Source organism: Lithobates pipiens, unplaced genomic scaffold (genome assembly GCF_037356315.1).
Source record: "Lithobates pipiens isolate NorthernLeopardFrog02 unplaced genomic scaffold, aLitPip1_a1.2 Scaffold_3, whole genome shotgun sequence".
Taxonomy (NCBI): Eukaryota; Metazoa; Chordata; class Amphibia; order Anura; family Ranidae; genus Lithobates; species Lithobates pipiens.
The window spans coordinates 55,627,719-55,651,066 of record NW_027507790.1 but is presented as its reverse complement, the minus strand read 5'-3'; the positions used below and the strand labels follow the sequence as shown (position 1 = coordinate 55,651,066).

Sequence of the window (23,348 nt, the reverse complement as noted above, 5' to 3'; positions counted from 1 at the left end):
AATCCTTTTCCTGCAGTACATTAAGGGGTACAGGTCCCGTCCCTATTTTCTTATGATCCACTCCTACTATTGCTTTGCTATAAAACTGGATCACAGTAGGAGGGGTTATATTAGGCTGACCTTACAGATTTGTTTTGCTATTGTCCATTATTATGTCCATATTGTCTTCATACAATATGAGGATACTTGATGAGAGCATAGGCTCTGCACATTACACAAATTCCCATGTTGACAGACCAAAAGTACTGTACGATAAATATGAGAGTGATAGACCTATTTCACCAAGTGCCTTATTTTGCTCTAGAAAAACCACAACATTGTATGAAAAGATAGTAATGTGCTTTATACCAGTTGTCTTATATGCCTTGTACACACGGTCTGACTTTCCGACAGAAAATGTGTGATCGGATCTTGTTGTCGGAAAATCCGATTGTGTGTGTGGGCTCCATCTGACTTTTTCCGTCGGAATTTCCGACACACAGTTTGAGAGCAGGATCTAAAATTTCTGGACAACAAAATCCAATTGTTTAAATTCCGATTGTTTGTAGACAAATCCGACGTACAAAGTGCCACGCATGCTCAGAATAAATTACAAGACAAAAGCTATTGTCTACTGCCCTCTTTATAGTCCCGTCATATGTGTTCTATGTCACCGCGTTCTGAACGATCAGATTTTCCGACAACTTTGTGCAACCATGTGTATGCAAGACAAGTTTGGGCCAAAATCCGTCGGGGAAAAAAAATCCGCCGAATTTTGTCGTTGGAATGTCTGACTGTGTGTACAGGGCAATACAGTTGATGTGTTCTATTAAAAAAAATCTTGAAAAATTTTAAAATTTCCTGGACTACCAGAAAGAGAAAAACTTTAAAGTTTGTCTGATTCCTTTCGCAGGGAACAATAAAAAGAAACTGCTACATGATCTGAAACATTTGAAAAGATTCCATCTACCAATGTTAAGATCAATTTTGTCAGTTCGGGCCTGTGTTTAGCTGGGTGCTTCAACAAATATCGCACTATTTGCTGACCCAAATTTATCACTCTTTCTGGCCAAAATTGTGGCTTTTTGTTTTTTATTTATATTACCTTTGCATATTCATATGTATTTTCTGATGTATGACCTTGTTTTGATATTGTATGTGTTTAAAAAGATTTTTGTCTGCATTCCCTAGTTGAAAAAACACAAACTTCATTGATAGAATATTATAAAAGGACCAACTAAAAGTGGAAGAGAACATTCCAAAATTGTTACAACGGTTTCTGCTCACACAATACTCCACATGTATGTTTTGTTTATTGTCAGTATATCCATTAATATTACACAGGAACATATTTGTAAAGCAGGAAATCGGATATTCACTAGACAATTCACTACAAGTAAACCTTCAGGTGCATGTGTTTTAAATGAAAGTGATCAATTCCCCATCAGTGAACGTTTAGTGAACGTATACACATTATGAAGGCTGACTTTCTATGCTTAGAGAACTTGTACAGTTGAAAGTCTGCAATTTGTCATTATTGAAATATAATGAAATGTTACAGATTTGCAATGACATATTGTTAAAATGTTCTAAAACTGTTTTATTGTTTTTTTACACTAAAGGGCAATTACTGAGCAAAAGCAGAGAATGAAGAGGATAGGCACAGATCTGACGAGCGCTCAGAAGGAAATGAAAGCCAAACACAAAGCTTATGAGAATGCAGTGGGGATCCTAAGTCGCCGCCTCCAAGAAGCTTTGACAGCAAAAGAAGCTGCAGAAGCAGAGCTCAAAAAGCTCAAAGCACAAATCTCTGAGGGTGGAGATAGTCAAGCATATGAGGTATCAGATGGAATATTGGGAGCAACACACTGCTTTAATATGAAGTCTAAATGCTACATGGAATAGAATGTTTTAAGCTTTTTAACTGATTTTGTAAAAACACAACTAAACAGTAATATTCAGAATAAAAGGTGCTTTGCACATGTACAGTTGTGCTTATGAGTTTACAAACCCTGGCAGAATTTATGATTTTATGGCCATTTTTCAGAGAATATGAATAACTTTTCTTTCACTCATGGTTAGTGTTTGGCTGAAGACATTTATTATCAATTAACTGTGTTTACTCTTTTTAAATCCTAATTACAACAGAAACTACCCAAATGACCCTAATCAAAAGTTTACATACCCTGGAGATTTTGGCATGATAACATGCACACAAGTTGACACAAAGGGGTTTGAATGGCTATTAAATGTAACCATCCTCACCTGTGATCTGTTTTCTTGTAATTAGTGTGTGTGTGTATAAAAGGTCAATGAGTTTCTGGACTCGTAACAGACCCTTTCATCTTTCATCCAGTGTTGCACTGATGTTTCTGGATTCAGAGTCATGGGGAAAGCCAAAAAATTGTCAAAGGATTGGCAGGAAAATGTAGTTGAACTGTATAAAACAGAAAAGGGATATAAAAAGGTATCCAATGAACTGAGAATGCCAACCAGCAGTGTTCAAACTCTAATCAAGAAGTGGAAAATGAGGGGTTCTGTTGAAACCAAACCACGGTCGGGTAGACCAACTAAAATTTCAGCCACACCTGCCAGGAAAATTGTTCGGGATGCAAAGAAAAACCCACAAATAACTTCAGGTGAAATACAGGAATCTCTGAAAACATGTGGTGTGGCTGTTTCAAGATGCACAATAAGAGGGCACTTGAAGAAAGATGGGCTGCATGGTCAAGTCGCCAGAAGAAAGTCCTTGCTATGCAAATGCCACAAAGTATCCCACTTACCATACGCCAAACAGCACAGACACAAGCCTCAAACCTTCTTGCACAAAGTCATTTGGAGTGATGAGACCAAATTTTAGCTTTTTGGCCACAACCATCAATGCTTCATCCCTACTGTGAAACACAGAGGGGGATTGCTGATGTTTTGGGGATGTGTGAGCTACAAAGACAGGAAATTTGATCAAAATTGATGGCAAGATGAATGCAGTATGTTATCAAAAAATAAAACATTTGCATTCATCAGCCAGGAAGCTGTGCATAGAACGTACTTGGACGTTCCAACATGTCAACGATTAAAAACACAAGGCCAAGTTGACCTGTCATTGACTACAGCAGAATAAAGACCCTTCAGGTCTGGTATGGATTTTAAGGGGAACTCTCCGCCAAAATAAAAAAAAATGATGTGGGGGTCCCCCCAAAAACCCATACCAGACTCTTATCCGAGCACACAACCTGGCAGGCCACAGGAAAAGAGGGGGGGGGACAAGAGAGCGCTCCTCCCTCCTGAACCGTACCAGGCCACATACCCTCAACATGGGGAGGGGGCATTGGGGAAGCGGCCCCCCCAAAGCACCTTGTCTCCATGTTGATGGGGACAAGGGCCTCTTCCCCTCATGCCCCCCTCTGACGCACGGGCACATCCCAATGGCTTCTCCGTAGCATCAGAGGGGGCAGGGACACCCGGTGACATAACAGTGACCCCACCCACTCTGACGCTACGGGGAAGCCATAGGGATGTCCCCGTGCATCAGAGGGGGGCAGGGTCACCGGGCAACATAACCGTGTGGCCCCGCCCTCAGTTATAAAAGAACTGTCACCTGAGAGTCCGGTGATTACGGCAGGTGCATCCCATGGAGGCAGATAGTTGGCGGCGTGCATCTTTTTTTTTTTTTTGGAGCGAGAGAATAAGATGAATGGACTTCGTAGGACACTTTTTAGTTTTATTTTTTTAATAAAGGAATTGTCCCAAGGCATTTATTGACGTTTTTACCATTTTCACACTTTTTTGGTGAAATGGTAGGGGGTACATGTGTACCCCGTTACCATTTCACACAGGGTGGAGGCCAGGATCTTGGAGTCCCTTTGTTAAAGGGGGCTTCCAGATTCCGATAAGCCCCCCCCCCCGCCCACAGACCCCCACAACCACAGGGCAAGGGTTGTGGGGATGAGGCCCTTTGGCCCCTATCAACACGGTGACAAGGTTCTTGGGGGGGGGGGGGGGGGGCGCACTACCCCAAAGCACCCTCCCTATGTTGAGGGCATGTGGACTGGTACGTTTCGGGGGGTGGGGCGCTCTCTTGTTCCCCCCCCCCCCTCTTGTTCCCCCTCCCCCCCTCTTTTCCTGCAGCCTGCCAGGTTGCGTGCACGCATAAGGGTCTGGTATGGGTTGAGGGTTCCTCTTAAAATTCATAACAGACCTGAATGTCCCCTGGGGCAGGACTTGGGTCCCCAAACACTTTTTTTTTATACTATGCATATAAGCCTTTAAAATTAGCACTTTTGATTTCTCCCATAGACTTTTAAAGGGTGTTCCGTGGCTTTCGAATTTGCCGCGAACACCCCAAATTGTTCACTATTCGGCGGAAACCGGATGTTTGAGTCGAACTTACGTTTGACTTGAACATCAAGCTCATTCCTACTCAATATCATTGAGTCACTCTGGGAAGATCTCAAATGTGCAGTTCATGCAAGACAGCCCAAGAATTTACAGGAACTGGAGGCTTTTTGCCAAGAGGAATGGGCAGCTTTACCATCTGAGAAGATGAAGAGCCTCCACCACAAATACTACAAAAAACTTCAAGCTGTCATTGATGTTAAAGGGGGCAACTGGTGTATGTATACTTTTGATCAGGGTAATTTTGGTAGTTTCTGTTGTGATTGATTTAAAAAGAGTAAATAGAGTTGATTGATAATAAATTGGTTCAGCCAAACACTAACAATGGGTTAAGGATGTTTTTGTGATATCATTCATATTCTGTGAAAAATGGCCAAGAAATCAAAAATTCTGCCAGGTTATGTAAACTTATGAGCACAACTGTATGCGTTAACTTGTTTTTTTTTGGGTGCATACAATATGGTATATCCTGTTCTTTGATGCATACAATATATCTTGTTCTCTAACAGGAAAAATTAAAAGAATTAAAAAATGAACTGCAGTCTGTTAGCCAGAGTAAGGCCATGCTGGAACGTGAGCTGCAAGAGGTTATATCACTGACTAGCCAGGAACTGGAAGAATACAGGGAGAAAGTCCTTGAACTAGAAGATGAGGTAAGTTAAGCTGATGCTTTATTTTTTTTCAGGATTCATAAAGATGACCTAGATTAATGTTTGTCAAGTGACCTGTTGATCAAGAAATGAGGCCTGGGCTATGGATAAGGTTTGATTTAACCTCCCTGGCGGTAATCCCGAGTCTGGCTCGGGTTGGGAATTTACTAGCAGGAGCGGTAACCCCGAGCCAGACTTGGGATTGCTTCGCTCGATGCAGGGGAGGACGCAGTGAGACTTACTTACCTTGTCCCCTGGATCCAGCGATGTCCGCCGCGCTGTGTGATCGAGCTGTCCTCCACTCGATTCACAGTGCCGAATGCTGCCGAGCTCCATTCCCTGCGACGTTACGACGCACGGGAGCAGAGAACGGCGGCAAATTCAAAAAAGTAAAAAGACACAAAACACACACAGCACTGTATTCTTACAGATTACAGTGCTGTATTAAAAAATACACACCCCCTTTGTCCTTAGTGGTCTGTGCAATGCCCTGCATTCACTTTTATATTATAAATACAGTTTTTTCTGCCTGGAATTTGGAGATTGTCCATAGCAACCAAAACGTGTCCCTTTTTCAGTGTTTTAGGATTTGATTACATTATTGAATAATTTTTATTATTCTTTATTATATTATAAACTTTATCATACCCGGGATGTCTGCTAGACTCTGGTTTGAAGAGATTTAAGAGCGTTATTCCTAAGAATTACAGGACTACAAAATAAAACGCCAGATTTCCATGCAAAATAATTGTACCGCTTTCAGCACCTAATTCCAGACTGAATTATACCGCCAGGGAGGTTAAGGTTCGACCAATATCGTTTTTTCAGGGCTGATTATGGATACAGATTTGTTTTTGTTTTTTTTTTATTTGTTTTTCGCTGTCTTTCAGGCTGATAGCCAATATCAGGTGCCAAAATTCTGTACATTTAGAGTGGCACCCTCTTGTTTGTGGATGGCTGGCTGGCACCCTGCTGTGGGTGGGTGGGTGGCTGGCTGGAATGGTGCATCCTGCAGTGGGTGGGTGGCCTCACCTGGCTACCTGCTTCTGCTGGCTGGCGCATCCTCTTTGGTCCAGTTCTGCCGTTAGGTGGCATGCACTGCCTGAGGCAAGGGAGGTGGTGGCCTTTGCCCTATCCAGGGAAAATAAATCAGGACTCAGTCAGACCCAGAACGTTTGCAGGCCCGGTGCGTGTAGGCATGCAGCACAACATACGTAATGATGTTGTGTGCATGTTGCGCGTGCCTCCACGCACTGGGCTTGCAGTCAGTGCACTGCAAACCTTCCTGCCTTTTCTACCCGGGCCGATAACATAGTGAACCCCAAAAAGATATTCGCCGTGGCAGGGAGAGTATATTGGTGGCAATGGTACATTTCTGACTGATAACAGATTCTTTTGAAAATTCTCGAATAGCAGCCATAATATCCTTGAATATCGGCCATAATTGGCTGCTCTGATAATCGGTCGACCCCTAGTTTGGGTAGGGAAGGGTAGAAGCCCTGTTTTTATTGCTGTGCTCACCCTAATTTAGCACCAACAATTTTTACGCAGCACTTTATGTACTGTACATTAGTCCCTGCACTCAAGGAGTTTATAATCTAAGGTCTCTATTTTTTATATTTATGGTGTATATGTATATTTGTGTATTGTATGTGTTCTGTTATACACACACACAAAAAATCCTATTACGACAAGAGCCACCTATCCTTCTAGCATGTCTTTGGAGTGTGCGAGGAAGACCAGAGTACCCAGAGAAGACCCACGAAAGCATGAAGAGAACATGCAAACTCGCTGCAGATGGTGTCCTGGATTCGAACCAGGGAGCCCAGTGCTGCAAGGCAGAAGTGCTTTAGATTTACCACCATAACAGGAGATGAGAAAAAAAATCTTCCAGTTCTAGCATTGACAATTGTCTGACCTTGTCTGTCTGGAGAGATTTATTTTCACTTCCTGTTATGGTTTCAGGAGATAAACTGAAGAGAAATCTCCCCAACACAACAGACAGAAAATAGAACTTTTGACTATAGATACATTTTTTTGTCTTTTATGGTTCTTGTTTCTAGTGCCAATTAAATTTGTATATTTGTTCTTAGGATGCAGTTTTCAAATTTGTATTCAATTGTTTTAAAAGCTTCAAATATGTGTTTTTTTTTTTTTTTTTTCATTGTTTTAAAACATTGCTTTAGCTCCAGGAGTCTCGTGGTTTTAAGAGAAAAATTAAAAAATTGGAAGAAATAAATAAAAAGCTGACTCTAGAACTAGAACATGAACGAGGAAAGTTGTCTGGACTTGCACAGTCCAATGCTACTTTGCGTGAGCATAACAACGTTCTTGAGACTGCGCTGGCAAAAAGAGAGGCAGACCTGGTCCAACTGAACCTGCAGGTATAGAATAAGTGGACACACTGTGGTCCTTCTATCTGTAAAATAACTGAAATAGATATTCTAGGAGGGTTTCTTTCCTAAATAAATTGGAATATATCAGGTTGTGTTTGTTTATATTTAGAATAGTGATTGAAGTAGCAAAATCCTATAGAGTGTATGAACAGGTGATGTCATGTATATACTTTAACCCTAACCATACCTCTGATTATGACGATTTATGGCAATAAGGAAGTTTGGCTGCTGCAGTACACTTGTGTGCTGTTTAGACCTTCCTTAAAAAAAAGTTTTTTTTCTTATGATTGTTCTTACCTCTGAGTGGTGGTGGAGTGTTTCACCTGGGAAGAAACGCAAGAAGATTGTTTGGGAAGCTGTACACATAGTTGCTTGAAGATAATAACATTTTAACTTTTTCACAGTCACTGGTATAGGATTTTTGATAGTATATTTTTATTTTATTTTAAAGTGTATATTTCCCCAACTTTTTATATTCCTGAAATGTATTTGTTGTTCCATGCTCTTGTGTGAAAACGTACCCTGTTCTCTTTTGTATTGCTTTCTTTGTGTGAAGAACCTTGTGATCCTGCTACCCCCTGCTTTCCTATTTAAAACTGGCTATGCTAGGCATAGAAGCACATTCTTCCCAGTGAGTTCAGTTTTCTGGCTGTGCTGGGAGCACAGCCTGCCTTTCCTCCAATGGAGCTGACATGCTGCCCTGCACAGCCTTTCACTGGGAATATCAGCATATTGTTCCTTGCTCTGCCTCCTGCTGACACGCTCCCTACAGTCTCCACTCCCACCTCTCCTTATGCAGCCAGGAATAGAGGTTATGCAATCATTCATTTTTTTTCCCTCATTAATGTACACACAGCACCCCATATTCACAGAAAAACACAGAATTGTTGACATTTTTGCAGATTTATTAAAAAAGAAAAACTGAAATATCGCATGGTCCTAAGTATTCAGACCCTTTGCTCAGTATTTAGTAGAAGCACCTTTTTGATCTAATACAGCCATGAGTCTTTTTGGGAAAGATGCATCAAGTTTTTCACACCTGGATTTGGGGATCCTCTGCCATTCCTCCTTGCAAATCCTTTCCAGTTCGGTCAGGTTGGATGGTAAACGTTGGTGGACAGCCATTTTTAGGTCTCCCCAGAGATGCTCAATTGGGTTTAAGTCAGGTCTCTGGCTGGGCCATTCAAGAACAGTCACAGAGTTGTTGTGAAGCCACTTCTTCGTTATTTTAGCTGTGTGCTTAGGGTCATTGTCTTGTTGGAAGGTAAACCTTCGGCCCAGTCTGAGGTCCTGAGCACTCTGGAGAAGGTTTTTATCCAGGATATGCCTGTACTTAGCCGCATTCATCTTTCCCTCGATTGCAACCAGTTGTCCTGTCCCTGCAGCTGAAAAACACCCCCACAGCATGATGCTGCCACCACCATTCTTCACTGTTGGGACTGTATTGGACAGGTGATGAGCAGTGCCTGGTTTTCTCCACACATACCGCTTAGAATTAAGGCCAAAACGTTCTATCTTGGTCTCATCAGACCAGAGAATCTTATTTCTCACCATCTTAGAGTCCTTCAGGTGTTTTTTTTGTTTGTTTTTTTAGCAAACTCCACTTGGTCTTTCCTGTGTCTTGCACTGAGGAGAGGCTTCCGTCGGGCCACTCTGCCATAAAGCCGCGACCGGTGCACCACTTTAAGGGCGTGGAGGGCGGGAGAGGCACTGAGGGCGTCCCTGCCGAACTCCTGGTCTCCTCACACCCCCCTGTGGCTGAATCCTGGCCTTCCGCAGTTTAATACCATCCCGGACCCTCAGGCCTGGGCCAAGTGTAAGATACTGACGCTCGAACATGTCGTTCTCAACGGGGAACTTGCTCCCTTTCATATCCTGCGTGACAAATTTAATGTGCCTACATGGGCCCACTTCCGTTATCTTCAAGTCGCGCATGCTTATCGCTGTCAATTTTTGGGACAACCGGTCGTACTGGAGTACTCTGAGCTTGAGTCCATCCTTCGGGTAAAAGACCTGGAGAAACCCATGTCTCAGATTTACAGGTCCCTACTGGTTGCTGCCGTCCCCGAGCTGTCCTCCCTCCGCAGGAAATGGGTGGTGGACATACCGGAGTTGGATGACGATGACTGGAGGGAGATTTGGGATTTTCCGTTCTCCCCTTTGGTTTCAGCCAGGGACAAATTGGTCCAATACAAAATTGTACACAGAGTCCACTACACGCCCCACAGACTGCACAAGATGTCGCCGACGCACTCCCCGGAGTGCTGGCGCTGCTCCTATCAGCCGGGAGACTTCATTCACATTTTCTGGGCTTGCCCAGCGATTGTATGCTTTTGGAAAGAGGTTCTCCTGGTGATAGTTAAGACCACTGAGGTTAATATTCCTTGCGATCCTAAATATTGCCTGCTGGGGCTGGTGGAACAAATGTCGATCCTCAGGGCTAGGAAAACACTCATATCCCTGTTGCTCTACTATGCACGCAAGGCCATCACCATGACCTGGAAACAATCGTCTCCCCCCTCTATTAAATTCTGGAAAAACCTGGTGAAACGCTAGCTTACCCCTCTATAGGGCCACCTACTTGAACAGGGGTTGCCCAAAGAAATTTGAGAAGGTGTGGAACTGCTGGCTGGATGATAACACAACGGCAACAGATGTAGTAAATAACCCATAGTTCGGTATGGATGTAGTATGGTTATAGGCTGACCCACCTGCTCCTATGACACTTTATCCAGTCATTTTAATACTTAGCACGAATTATCCTACAATATCCTCTCCCCACAGTGGGGTATAGATAGGCAAGTTTATGTTTGTGTTAATTTGCCCTGTTGCGGTCGGTTGCCGCATCAGAGGCAGGGTATATGTTTTGTAATGTGCTTTGTTGTGGCCTGTTGCCGCATTTGGAAGTTTACCCCTGTGTGGGAAATGTTTGGCCCCTGCGTGGGCGATTTTGGATGACACTGAAAATTCAATAAAAAAAAGATTAAAAAAAAAAAATAAATAAATAAAAAAAAGCCGCGACCGGTGGAGGGCTGCAGTGATGGTTGACTTTCTACAACTTTCTCTCATCTCCCGACTGCATCTCTGGAGCTCAGCCACAGTGATCTTTGGGTTCTTCTTTACCTCTCACCGAGGCTCTTCTCCCCAAATAGCTCAGTTTGGCCGGACGGCTAGCTCTAGGAAGGGTTCTGGTCCCAGACGTCTTCCATTTTAGGATTATGGACGCCACTCTGCTCTTAGGAACCTTAAGAGCTGGTTCACACGGGCGACACGACTTTCAACACGACATTTGGAGGTGACTTGGACGCGACTTGGGACACGACTTACTCACCGTGCCCCAGGCCAGGCGACTTTTGCCATGGCCAATCAGAGAATGAGTTCTGAAGGGGGAACTCCACGCCAAATTAAAAAAGAAAATGGCATGGGTTCCCCCTCCGAGAGCATACCAGGCCCTTAAGTCTGGTGTGGATTCTAAGGGGAAACCCTACGCCGAAAAAATGGTGTGGGGGTCCCCCCAGATCCTTATCCGAGCACGCTACCCGGCTGGCCAGGAAAGGGGGTGGGGACGAGCGAGCGCCCCCCCCTCCTGAGCCGTACCAGGCTGTGTGCCCTCAACATGGGGGGTGCATTGGGGAAGGGGGGACCGCGCGCCGCCCCCCCCACCCCAAAGCACCTTGTCCCCATGTTGATGAGGACAAGGGCCTCTTCCCGACAACCCTGGCCGTTGGTTGTCGGGGTCTGCGGGCGGGGGGGCTTATCGGAATCCGTGAGCCCCCTTTAATAAGGAGGCCCCCGGATCCCGGCCCCTCACCCTATGTGAATGAGTATGGGGTACAATGTACCCCTACCCATTCACCTGTGAAAAAAATGTACAAAAAAAAACACAACACACAAAGGTTAAAATAGTTTATTGCACAGCTCCGGGGGTCTTCTGTCTTCGGGGGTCTTCTCGCCGGACTCCTCCGCTATCTTCTGCTAGCTCTTTTACTAGCGGAGGAGCCCGGCTTCCTTCTTCTCCGCCGCCCTTTTCTTCCGACTTCGGGGGTCTTGTCCCCCGATTCGGTTCTTCTTGCCGGGCCACCGCGCCTTCTTCTAGCTCTTTTACAAGCGGTGGCCGGTCTTCTGTCGCCGCTGCCGCTGTCTTCTGTTCTTCTCTTCAGGAGATGTTTCCTCATCGCTGTCTCTGCTCACAATGACGGGGACGCGGCGTGCGGCAACTTATATAGGGACATCCCGGATGATGTCCCCGCCCATTGATGTCACAGTCCCAGAGGATGCTGGGACAAAAAAAACACAACAAATTTGCTTTGAATATTTGACTGTAGTTCTATTAAAAAAAACCTAAATCATCAGTAGACCTACTAGTTGTATATGCTTTACCCTTTTATTGTGCAGACTAGTGATAATCTCAAATTTGTTGCATGTAATGCTAGTGACTGTGACTTGTTTTGTACCCCTCAAAATGTGTAGCCTAGACTCCTTTACGTGGTAAGTTTAGGTAGGTTTCTCAAGATAAATACCAATTGTATGATGCAAGAAAAAAAAAAGCCTGTACTATTTAGGTAAGCAAGTGTATTTTAGTTTAGATAAAAGGCAGGAAAAAAATATTATTGAATGGTTATTGAAATCCCTGAGGAAGTTTTTATTTAAAGCAGAGGTAAACTGAACTTTTTGCAGGAGCTTTCATCCCAGTTGTTTCAAGAGCTTTTTTCTCATTTCAATTATGTTATTGTCTGGCAAAATCAGGATTGGACCTGCAGCAGGTGTTGGGCGAATAATTCTGGCTGAAGCCTGGTACTTACATTTTTTTTTCTTTCTTTTTGTTCAACCCAGTGGGTTGAATAAAAGGAAACCAGGAGCTAACGAGGAGCTCGCTGTGCTAACTATGCAATGTTAGTACAGTGATCTCCCCACTGAACTATTGTGTTTTGATAAGGGGGACACACTGGTCAGCACTCGCAGCCATTGGATGTAAGCGCTTATGTAATGCCGATCGTCTGGTTGGTTTTCCAGCATGCCTGTTAAATGTTTGGCCTGTGTGTACCAGGCTTTAGCCATTTTTCAGCTTTTGTTTAAATACTTTGGTGTCTTGAACAGGTACAGGCAGTTCTTAAACGTAAAGAAGAAGAAGATCGGCAAATGAAAGAACTAGTGCAGAGTCTACAAGATGCCTTAGAGAAAGAGAGAGCAAAAGTCAACAGTCTTGCTGAACAGGTAACACACTGAGTCTGACACTGCTGTTTGAGAAAAAGTATACCAATATCATTTTGCAGGGATTGTACATTCCCCAGCTTTCCTAAACCAAAAATATTTAATTTTCAATATTCAAATCAAATGCCCCAATCCATCCATGTCTACATGCTTTACTTTGCTGAGAAATTATTTTGAAAAACATCCTCTCGCATTTCTGGCTGTGGCCATCTTGAGTAAGGGCAGATGATTCATGAAGGATTTACTTCCTAGAATCCATCTGCCCTTACCTCAGGCATGCATGCAGGAGAGTGTGCCTACTGGGATGTATAACGACATTACCCAAGGTCTGGAAACCACTAAGATGTAAAAAAAAAAAAAAAAAAAAATATGCTTAAAACAAGTAAATATAGTAAACTTTCATATTTATTTAGTAATGCTAGCAACATAAGCATTTAAAATAATGTTGATTTAGAGGGTGAAGATCAGCTTTAAAGTGTATGTATAGTTTAGGCTAGACTTGGGGGAGGCTTGTTGCTCTTTGTGACCCAACTTCCAATGTGCACAACTGTCTAAGACAGCCTTTTGTCAACTGTTCTAACTCAACAGTAGTCTTAAAATAATTTTTAGATTTTGCGAACCCTTGCTAAAACCAATTAACGTATATACTTGAGAATAAGACAAGTTTTTCGGCTTATACTTGAGTGAGGGTGCAGCCTCACTGTGCCTATCTGCAGCTGTACCTTTTGATAAATAAAAATAATGGATGTCTCCCGCTGTGTCATGCAGTCTGTTCGGCAGCCGTCCACTGTAACAAAGCCCTGCCTCCTCCTCATCCGTGATAGACGGAACACTGATACGATGCTGGGAAACTGAATTAGTGTTCCGTTTATCATGGAAGGGGGGAGGAGGCGAGGCTTTGTTACAGTGGAAGGCCGCCGAACAGACTGCACGACACAGCGGGAGACATCTGCTGTTTTGGTTATCAAAGGTACAGCTGCAGATGGGGACAGTGAGGCTGCAAGTGGGCATTGTTCACCCAGTAGCTGCTGCATTTCCCGCCCTAGGCTTATACTCGAGTCAATACGTTTTCCTAGTTTTTTGTGGTAAAATTAGGTGCCTGGGCTTATATTCGGGTCGGCTTATACTCGAGTATATACAGTAATCAGGAATCAGTGGTAAAAATGCCCCTTACATTGGTGGCCAGTGGAAGGAATGCCCCAAGACAGTGATGGATAGAGTGCCACAGCTAAAAAAAAATATATATATATATATATATTGGTGTCATGCTGTTGACTCTGCAAGGTGGTGTTGGTACCAGAACTTTGCTGCCACCACGCAATATTTAGGTCAATCAGGTCACATCTCATGGAACCCTGGTTGAGAATTGCTGGTCTAAGAATTCCCCATTACTTTGTAGAGGTTTACTCTGACTTTCTGTTCTGTCCATGACAGGAAGGGAGTTCTCCCCAATGGTACACAAACAACAAAAAAATAATCTGACGGGGGTTTTACCTTCTCTACTCTGTGCACAACTGAAAAAAAAAATTGGGTATCCATAATTGTATTTTTCAACTCCTATCAGGTTAAGGAGCTAGCTAAGTGGAAATGCAAAGTATAAGGCCTCATGCACACAGGACATTTTGTAAACCCCCATAAAGCCTTTTCTCCTGGCAGCAGCCTTTTGGCAAAATAAACACCTGGTGCTGGTAAAAGTGTGTGGACAAGTCGAATGCTTGGGCGTTCATTTCATTGGCCAGAATAATAATTTTTCTGGTCGTTGAACTAAGTGAGTTAATGCTCAAGTGCTAAACGCGCCTAGTGTTAAAAAGTGTTTAGACGCATTACCACGTTTACAAGCATGTTTTATGCCAGAACGCTGCTGTTTCTGGACGCTCTGGAAGTCGTTTTTTTTATTCTGTCTCTAAAAGCCCCTGCCAGTAAACTCTGCTAAAAGTCTGTGTGTATGGATACATAGGCTAACATAGATGGGTTTAGATGCAGGAAAAAAATGTCTGATGCCCCTAGGAGCAGCTGCAAAATTGTCCTGTGTGCATGAGGCCTAAAGCAGAAGATAATCAGAATTCACTTTAAGGCTGGGTTCACACCGGAGCGATGCGGGAACGCCGCGAATCTGCTGCGTTTCCCCGCATCGCATGCTTCCCGCCGGCAGTTCATACTGCCCTATGCGGACTGCTGGGAGTGTCAGTGAAATGTTAATGACACCCCCAGATCAGTCCGCATATCGCAGTGCGATCTGCAAACTCGGACAGGAATCGGATCGCATGGTGTGAACACCCATGCGATCCGATTCTGCTGCGGACCAAAAAAAGGGTCCCGTGCGAGTTTGCGGCGGGTGCAATGCGAATTCAGCCATACTATCTGTATGGCTGAACTCGCATCGCACAGAGATCGGATGTGATTTTCACTGCAGTGCGGTGCGAATCACATCCGGTTCTCGCTGCCGCAGCGGTGTGAACCCAGCCTAAAGCTGAACTCATGCTTTTGTTACACTTTACATAATTAATTTGGTCCAAGCTGGCCCAAATTAACTATGTCCCTCCCTAGAAAATTTAAGAAAACAGCTGAACAGCCGCACTCCGAATAACACCTTTTATTTGTGGCAAAACAGTGTAGAAGTTCCAAAATCTGTTCCATCATGGTGATGAAAGGTACAGACAGGCTCACATGTTTCACTTCAATATAGATGCTTAATCATAGCATGTCTTTTTTTTTTCAGGAATGGGACAGGAAGTCTCCATCCCGCTGCTTGAACACAGCACTGAAAGGCTTTAAGATTCTCAAAATTCTATTTAAAATGAACATCTAACTTTCTAGAATTTGGATGCTCTACAAATATTTAATTTGCATAAAATGACCTCTCTGGGGGATATCACTGTTTTTCTTAATAGGTTTAAACCATTATTTAATTCTTTACCACTTAAGAAAACAATATCCCCATGCCAGTGATTTAATAATCTTGAAGTTTTAATTGTGATTAATGTTTTAGAATCATGCCAGGAGAGCTCTGTTACATTGCCTAGCAGAATGAACTCTTCGTATGTGGGTCTTCATAGAACTATTTTATGGTTTTATGGTGCCATATTTTAAGAGCAATTGGGAATTTTAGGTGCAATCTGCAGTTTCCCCATTAAAGCCTTGGTGCTCAGGAGTAGGAAATGCCTCTGTGCCAGTACACCGTGGTCATAAGCAGCCAAGTAATTTCAGTTTTAACTGGTTATACCCTTAAGTAGCTGAAATTCCATCCTAAAATGGGATAGCACTGTTTATTTTTAGATACAGTGTTTTCTTTTTGAAACTTATTGGTATGTTATTTTCACAGGTTGCTAGCACCAAGGCTGAAGCTGCACATAACAGGAGGCACTACAGGGCTGCGGCGCTTGAGCTTAGTGAGGTGAAAAAGGAACTTCAGGCAAAGGAACAGATGATTCAGGCTCTTCAGGCTGAAGCTGAAAAATTACAGTAAGTAATAATAATAAAAAAAAATCCCTCAGTAAGGATATATAGTACAAATCTGCTTTTTCGATCATCCATTGAAGTACACAGCTTGACAATGGTTAGGCAACCTAGGATTATACTGCCGCATACAGGAGAAATGTAAACTATGCATATAGAAGACCGAAGGGCAGCCTCCTTAATACTTTTACCCTGCTCACCTCACACCTATACAGTTATGCATAGTGCCCCAGGAGAATGGATATCTCCTTCCTTTCTGCTACAGTATAGGTTTTTTTAAATTGGAAAATTTTCTATAATTAACTGGCAGTTTAGGCCGGTTATTGTAAATTCTGGAAGGCTCTCCAGTTATCATGGGTGCTCAGGCTTTCCCAGTTGATTAAGTATACTGGTGCTTTCCCTTCAATGGTCCTGCAGTTGGCAATAACTATTTGTGTTCTAGTTACCACAGAACGCTGCTTTCAGGTCAGGCCAGTGTCTCTTGACATACCTATTTATGGAGTTATTGTAATCACACCTGTGGAAAGTTGGCCATAGATGGGTAGAATTTTTGGAAAATAATGTTCTAAGAAAGTTTGTTTTTTCTAATAATGTTTTCAATCAAAATTTTTTTTTTTTATTGAATTTTCATATTTAGACAACAAAAAGAAAGAAACAATAACACACACATATAACATATCTATCACATAACCCCCTTAACAAAAAAAATTATTAGTGGGTCAAATCTACATTTTTTTTCTACCAAAGTGACGAGAAAATTTGAAGGAATAGGCATGGAATAGAAATGTTTTCTCGAAGGAATGAATTTCTAACCGTGTATGTGGTTTTCGTTTCATAAAGTTTGTTATTTCTGATATCAAGTGTTAAAAGCAAACAAAATCTCTTGAATGACATTGGAATGTTCTGAGAATTTTCGCACAAATGTTCCTAACAAATTTCTTTAGAAATTCTATCTATATATGGCCACCTGAAGTCTTTGTCTCCCTCTCTAAAGACTCACTGTTGTGAGTGACCTGCCTGCTATGTTCTCTGTTTTATACCAAAGCCATTTTGGGAAGGGCTTAACCACTTAAGCCCCGGACCGTTTGGCTGCCTAAAGACCAGAGGACTCTGTACAATTTGGCACTGCACTGCTTTAACTGGTAATTGCGTGGTTATGCAATGTTGTACCCAAACGAAATGTGCATCTTTTTTCCCTCAAATAGAACTTTCTTTTTTGCTGAGAGGCATGTTGAGCCCATTGACTATTTTTTTTTTTTTTTTCCCAAGTGAACGAATAATAATAAAAAAAACACCTTTCCTTTTTGTTAAAAAAAAAAAGTTGTCACTGAATGATATATTGCTCACACATGCCATGGTTATATGTGGAATTGCACCCCAAAATACATTCAGCTGCTTCTCCTGAGTACGGAGATACCACATGCGACTTTGGGAGACTAGCCGCATATGGGGCCCCGAAAACCCAGCCCCGGCTTCAGGATTTCGAAGGGCTTAAATTTTTGATTTCACTCCTCACTACCTATCACAGTTTTGAAGGCCATAAAATGCCAATATGGCACAACCCCCCCCCCCCCCCCCTCTTTTTTACATTTTCAAAACTTTGTGACAAAAAGCGACCTCTCAGCAAATAAGCTGGTGTCTACTTTTCAAAATGGGGTCATTTGGGGGAGTTTTGTGCCATTCCATGGCCTCCGAAACTGTGATAGGCAGTGAGGCGTGAAGTCAAAAACTTACACCCTTAGTAAGTCTGAAGGTGGTGCTTGGTTTTAGGGTGCCGTACGCGGCTAGGCTCCCACAAAGTCTTACACATGTGCTATCCCCATACTCAGGAGAAGCAACAGAATGTATTTTGGGTTGTTTCACATATGCCCATGGCATGTTTGAGCAATATATCATTTAGTGACAACTTTGCTAAAAAAAAATTGTTTTTTTCCCGCAACTTGTCAAAACATAAAATATTCCATGGACTCGATATGCCTCTCGGCAAATAGCTTGAGGCGTCTACTTTCCAAAATGGGGTCATTTGGAGGGGTTTAAACTGTCCTGGCATTTTATGCACAACATTTAGAAGCTTATATCACACATTACCCACTCTTCTAACCACTTGAAGACAAAACCCTTTCTGACACTTTTTGTTTACATGAAAAAATATAATTTTTTTTGCAAGAAAATTACTTTGAACCTTAAACATTATATATATATATATATATATATATATATATATATATATATATATATATATATATATATATAATACATTTTTTTTTTTTTTTTTTTAAAGCAAAGGCCCTACTGATTAAAATGGTGGGTGTTTGTTTTTTCTTTTTTTTATACACAGTATTTGTGCAGCGATTTTTTTTCAAACGCATTTGTTTGGGGAAAACTTTTTTTTTTTTTTTTATATATATATTAATGCACTAAAACACACTATATTGCCCAGATGTTTGATGAAATAAAAAAGCTGATTTTAGGCTGAGTACATTTTATACCAAACACGACATGCTTTAAAATTGCGCACAAACGTTCAGCGGCGACAAACGACATACATTTTTTAAAAGCCTTTACAGGTTACCACTAGATTAACAGAGGAGGTCTACTGCTAAAATTACTGCCCTTGATGCAACCTTTGTGGTGATACCTCACATGCATGGTGCAATTGCTGTTTACATATGACACCAGACTGATACTTGCTTTCGCCTTTGCACAAGAGCGGGGGGGGGGGGGGGGGGCGGACAGGGGTGCTTTTTTTTTATTATTTATTTTGCTTTTTTATTTTATTTTTAAACTGTTCCTTCATTTATTTTTTTGTTATTTTTTTAATCATTTATATTGTTTTTTCAGGGAATCTAGGGGTCTATTAGACGCTAGATTTCTCCTCTGCCCTCAAAGCATCTGACCACACCAAGATCGTTGTGATAAAATGCTTTCTCAATTTCCGAATGGCGCTGTTTACATCCGGCGAAATCTAACTCATGAAATGCTTGTAGCTTCCGGTTTCTTAGGCCATAGAGATGATTGAAGCCTTTCTGGTCTCTGATCAGCTTTATGGTCAGCTGGCAGAACCACCGTCTGCATTCTCAGGTTCCCTATTTGGACAGGAGAGCCAGAGGAAACCATGGAAGGGGGGGGGGTAGAGCGGTGACATTCCCACCCACTGCTTGTAAAAGCAATCTAGATGCTAATTAGCCGCTAGGATTGCTTTTACATAAAAGCCAACCACTGGCTAAAAAGAATGATACCAAGATGATGCCTAAACCCGCAGGCATCATTCTGGTATAACTACTCAAAGTCCAGCGACATACCAGTACGTTGCTGGTCCTTGTTGGGCATATATTGTAATCTTTTTTTTTTTTTTTTTTTTTTTTTTTCCATGCAGCCTGTGAGCTAAACAAAAAAGAGATTGATTGGTGGGTATGCCCACCATTAGAATACCTCCTTTCATCCACCCACTTCTAATGATGGGCATCCATGAACCGTTTTGTTTTTAACTGTGGTGATAAAAGCACCTCCTACAGCGATGGAGTCACGGCTTTATGTATGGTGGGAGCAAACGCTGTTGCTGTCAAGATAAATCAGTGCTGCGGCTAAATGGCCTAAAAAATATATGACGAAGCATGGGGGCATCCGTTAGGAGCAAATCACTCCTCCACTCCTGCTGCCCAATGCTTCGGCATATATGGTTTTTTTTTTTTACTGTGGTGATTAAATTACCTCCTACAGCGATGGAGTCACGGCTTTATGTATCGTGGGAGCAAACGCTGTTGCTGTCAAGATAAATAAATCCATTCATGCTGCAGCTGAATGGCGTACCTGAAAACAAAAAAATGGTTAACAATAAAACATTGCAGAATAGAATAGAGTAAAAAACAGCAGAACAATAGAGAGAGAGATAACAATAAAACAACAATATTTTTATTTTATATTTTTTTGTGTTTTTATTTTTTACCCTTTTTTATTTATTTACATGTTTATTTGTAACTGTAACAGTTTGGTTCCAGGTTCGGGTCTGGGAGACCCTGTGAAAGTGTGTCCTAGTCTGTGCAGTGCTGTACCCTACATTAAAACTCCACTAGTGTATGGTAGCGTTCAAAACATTCACCGATGCAGAGACCAGGATTGTCAGGACAGGATCGACAAAAATAGCGGGTGTCACACCTATATCTGTGCTTTCTACAGACATGACATTTTCTTCGGGGGGCTCATTGGGTAGGTGTACTAGGGAGGACATACGGAAAATGCCTCTCATGCAACTGGCTTACTGCATTTGGATTGGGAAGGTGCGGTGGAGAACCATCTGCAAACAGAAGGGCTCTGACGATCTCTTCCTGGAATTTAAGGAAGGACCCAGTCCATCCTGAAACACTGTATAGCACATGAACGTTCAGCAAAGCCAATTGAGATAAGTATACAGACACTTTTATATTCACCGACCGACACAGCTCCTCTCTGTAACTAAATGGGTTGTTAGCCCTATCACTGGAGATACTAGGCAAGTTGTAAATACAACACTTCAGAAATTTTAGTCCGCCCATGGGGTGGTCCCTAGGGCACAACCCCACAGCCTGCTCAGGCAGAACTCAGTTTTTTCTTGCCTAGTGACAGAGATAGTGAAGGAGAAGAACCTTGGAACCCTGCGGGCCCATAGGTCCGTGTTTTTTGATGCAGAAGCTTGGCTTTTTGCGCAAGATGAATGATCCTGTGATCTTCTATCAACAGCCGGCTGGGTGACAGGCTGGTTCACTATATCCTTGTAGTCTCCCCAGTCTGGCCATCGAGTGTGTGCAGGTCGTAGCTACGGCTCGGCAGGCCACGACATACCTCAGCTCCAGAGGTGGTCGGTGAGCTCTAAGCTCTATGACCGGGCTACTGATGTGTGCGTCACAGTATGCCGAGGCCAGTGGTCTTCCCTGTACTGATCAGGAGTTGACTACCGTGGAATGTCTCCCAGCTTCAGGACTGGTAAGTACAGCTCTCCCTGCCTGGCAGGATGGAGCAGCTGGGCATTCCCTGGGAGGTCGATTTGGGGGCCTCCCCTCACCCCCCTCTCCTCTGTCCCTCACTCCCTCCTTCCCCCCCCCCTCATGGGGGGGCGCTGTACATGTGCTGAGCGGTGTGTGTGTGTGTGTCTGGGCTCTCACCTGGGGGTTTTAGATGTACTGGATGCCTGTGTCCTGCAGCATATCCCGCTGGATACCTGTGTAGTCATGCACCCGTGTTAGTGCAGCGCTGTGTCTGCCACATGTTCTCCCTAGTCCCCCATAGCACTGTTCGGCGGCCATTTTAAGTGTGGGCAAGAGTCAGACTGGCTTCTGGCTTCAGTCGGCCATTTTCCTAGTGATTCCCTATTGAGAACACCGGCGGCCATTTTCTTGTAGCCAGACCATGTTTTTGTGCTCTGGCTGCTGTCCCTGGACCTTCTACCCCCTGTTTGGTCATCACAAGGCGCTGGGAAGCTTCTCCTGTGTTCTGAACATGTGTGTTTGATCGCCCATCAATCGTTCATCGATCGTGCGACCGGCCGGCCACCAACACAGTTTTCTGCTATATCTGCATCTGGGAGCGCTGGGGATCACCAGGCATTGCGGTAATACAGCGCGTACAACCCAGGGTGGTAAGCCCAGCGGGTTAGAGCCCCTCAGCCAGCGGCAGCAAGAGGGTGGGACTGTCACTGTCCTAAGTCCCCTTCAGGTGGCAGACAGGGTAGGGTCAGCATGGCTTCAGAAACTGGTGTTTCTTCCCCCGAAATCCAGGCAATTGCAACGGGGTCACCTGCGGACTGCGCGGTCCCTATGGACACCCTTACAGCGGTCCTCAATTCGTTCGTTGTCAAGATAGAGGCGGTACGTGGGAAGAAAGGTGCTAAAAAGCTTCTATCTTGGCCGCCAAACAGGTTCTTCCCCTCCAGCATACCCGTATCCCCGGTTCGCCGGGAGGCCCTGTTAGGGGCGGTGAGGGACTTGCTGAATCGGGGTGATTGTACCGGTTCCAGACTCGCAGCGATTCCAGGGATTCTACTCAAATCTGTTTGTGGTTCCCAAGAAGGAAGGGGTACGTCTAATCTTGGACTTAAAAGCCCTCAATCACTTTGTAAAAGTGCAGAGTTTCCCCAGCCTGGCCAGCGAGCATGTGCAGACCAGAGCTACGTGCTGGGTCAGCCATGACGTACCTCAGCTCCAGAGGTGGTCGGTGAGCGTTAATGCTCTGGGGCACACATGACTGGGCTACTGATGTCTGTATCACAGTATGCCGGGCCAACAGCCACCCCATGCTGATCGGCGAGTGGGTCTGGGATGCAATGTCTCCCAGCTCTGCAGGACTGGTAAGTACAGCTCTCCCTGCCTCGATGGGGCTGAGAAGCTGGGCCTAGGAGGTCGATTCGGGGGGTCCCTCACCTACTTCTCTTCTCTCCCTGTCCCTATCTTCCCTCCCCCCTCCCTGTGGGGGATGCTGCATGAGGCTGCTGAGCGGTGTGTGTGTCAGATGCAGAGGCTTTCCGGGGGGGACTCTAACCTGGGGGGGGGGGGGGTCTGCACTGGCTGGCTGTGCCCTGATGTGTGTCTCTCTCCCTGGGGTTTGTCTGGTGGCTGTGCCTGTTGATCGCTGCAGCGCTGTTCACCGCCATTTCTCTGCCACTTTCCCTCATGGTATACAGTGTTTTGCGGCCATCTTAGGTGAAGGCAAAAAGCAGCATGTTTTCCTGTAGCTTGGCTGCCATTTTCCCTTGGTTTATGTCCTTTATACTGGACGCTCGGTGGCCATTTTCTTGAAGCCTGTGCACGTTTTTTGATCAGCCTCAAGGAACAGCATGCTTTCCTGTAGCTCGGCTGCCATTTTCCCTGTGTTTGTCCTTCCCCAGAGTTTGTCCTTCCCCCGAGACGACGTGATATATCACGAAACGCGTAGGGCGGTGTGACACGCTACTTTTTTGCCTCTTAATACCAGCTGGAATAAGAATACAACTGTGGAGAATTGCGCTCGGCCGACGCTTCCCATTGTGATATGCCTTTTCTTACAGTAATCTTGTAAGTGTATTTCTTCTTTTATTTGATAATTTTAATAAATGGTTTTACACTATTTGGAGCGCTTTCTTTCCCTCCTTATGGTGGACCATCCGTTTTTTACATTGGAATACCTCTGAACTGTGGTCTTGGATGAGAGTGGAGTTTTGCTGGAGGATTAAGGCACATATATGGTCTGGCTTGACCCTTGAAAGCGTACCTTACTAGGACGTCTGGTAAGGAGCCAATCTTATCTTCTGGTG

The 23,348-nt window shown here is 43.8% G+C and overlaps 1 protein-coding gene across 2 annotated transcripts in view; it reads left to right on the top strand.

The window, feature by feature from the left end:
• Window positions 1-23,348, top strand: part of GOLGA3 (golgin A3) — a 173,973-nt gene that overhangs the window by 114,009 nt on the left and 36,616 nt on the right. For both annotated transcript variants that reach the window (XM_077461724.1, XM_077461723.1), the window contains exons 15-19: window positions 1,602-1,818; window positions 4,884-5,027; window positions 7,211-7,408; window positions 12,518-12,634; window positions 15,954-16,093. In XM_077461724.1, the coding sequence (XP_077317850.1) occupies window positions 1,602-1,818; window positions 4,884-5,027; window positions 7,211-7,408; window positions 12,518-12,634; window positions 15,954-16,093 (816 nt within the window). The remainder of the gene's footprint in view (window positions 1-1,601; window positions 1,819-4,883; window positions 5,028-7,210; window positions 7,409-12,517; window positions 12,635-15,953; window positions 16,094-23,348) is intronic.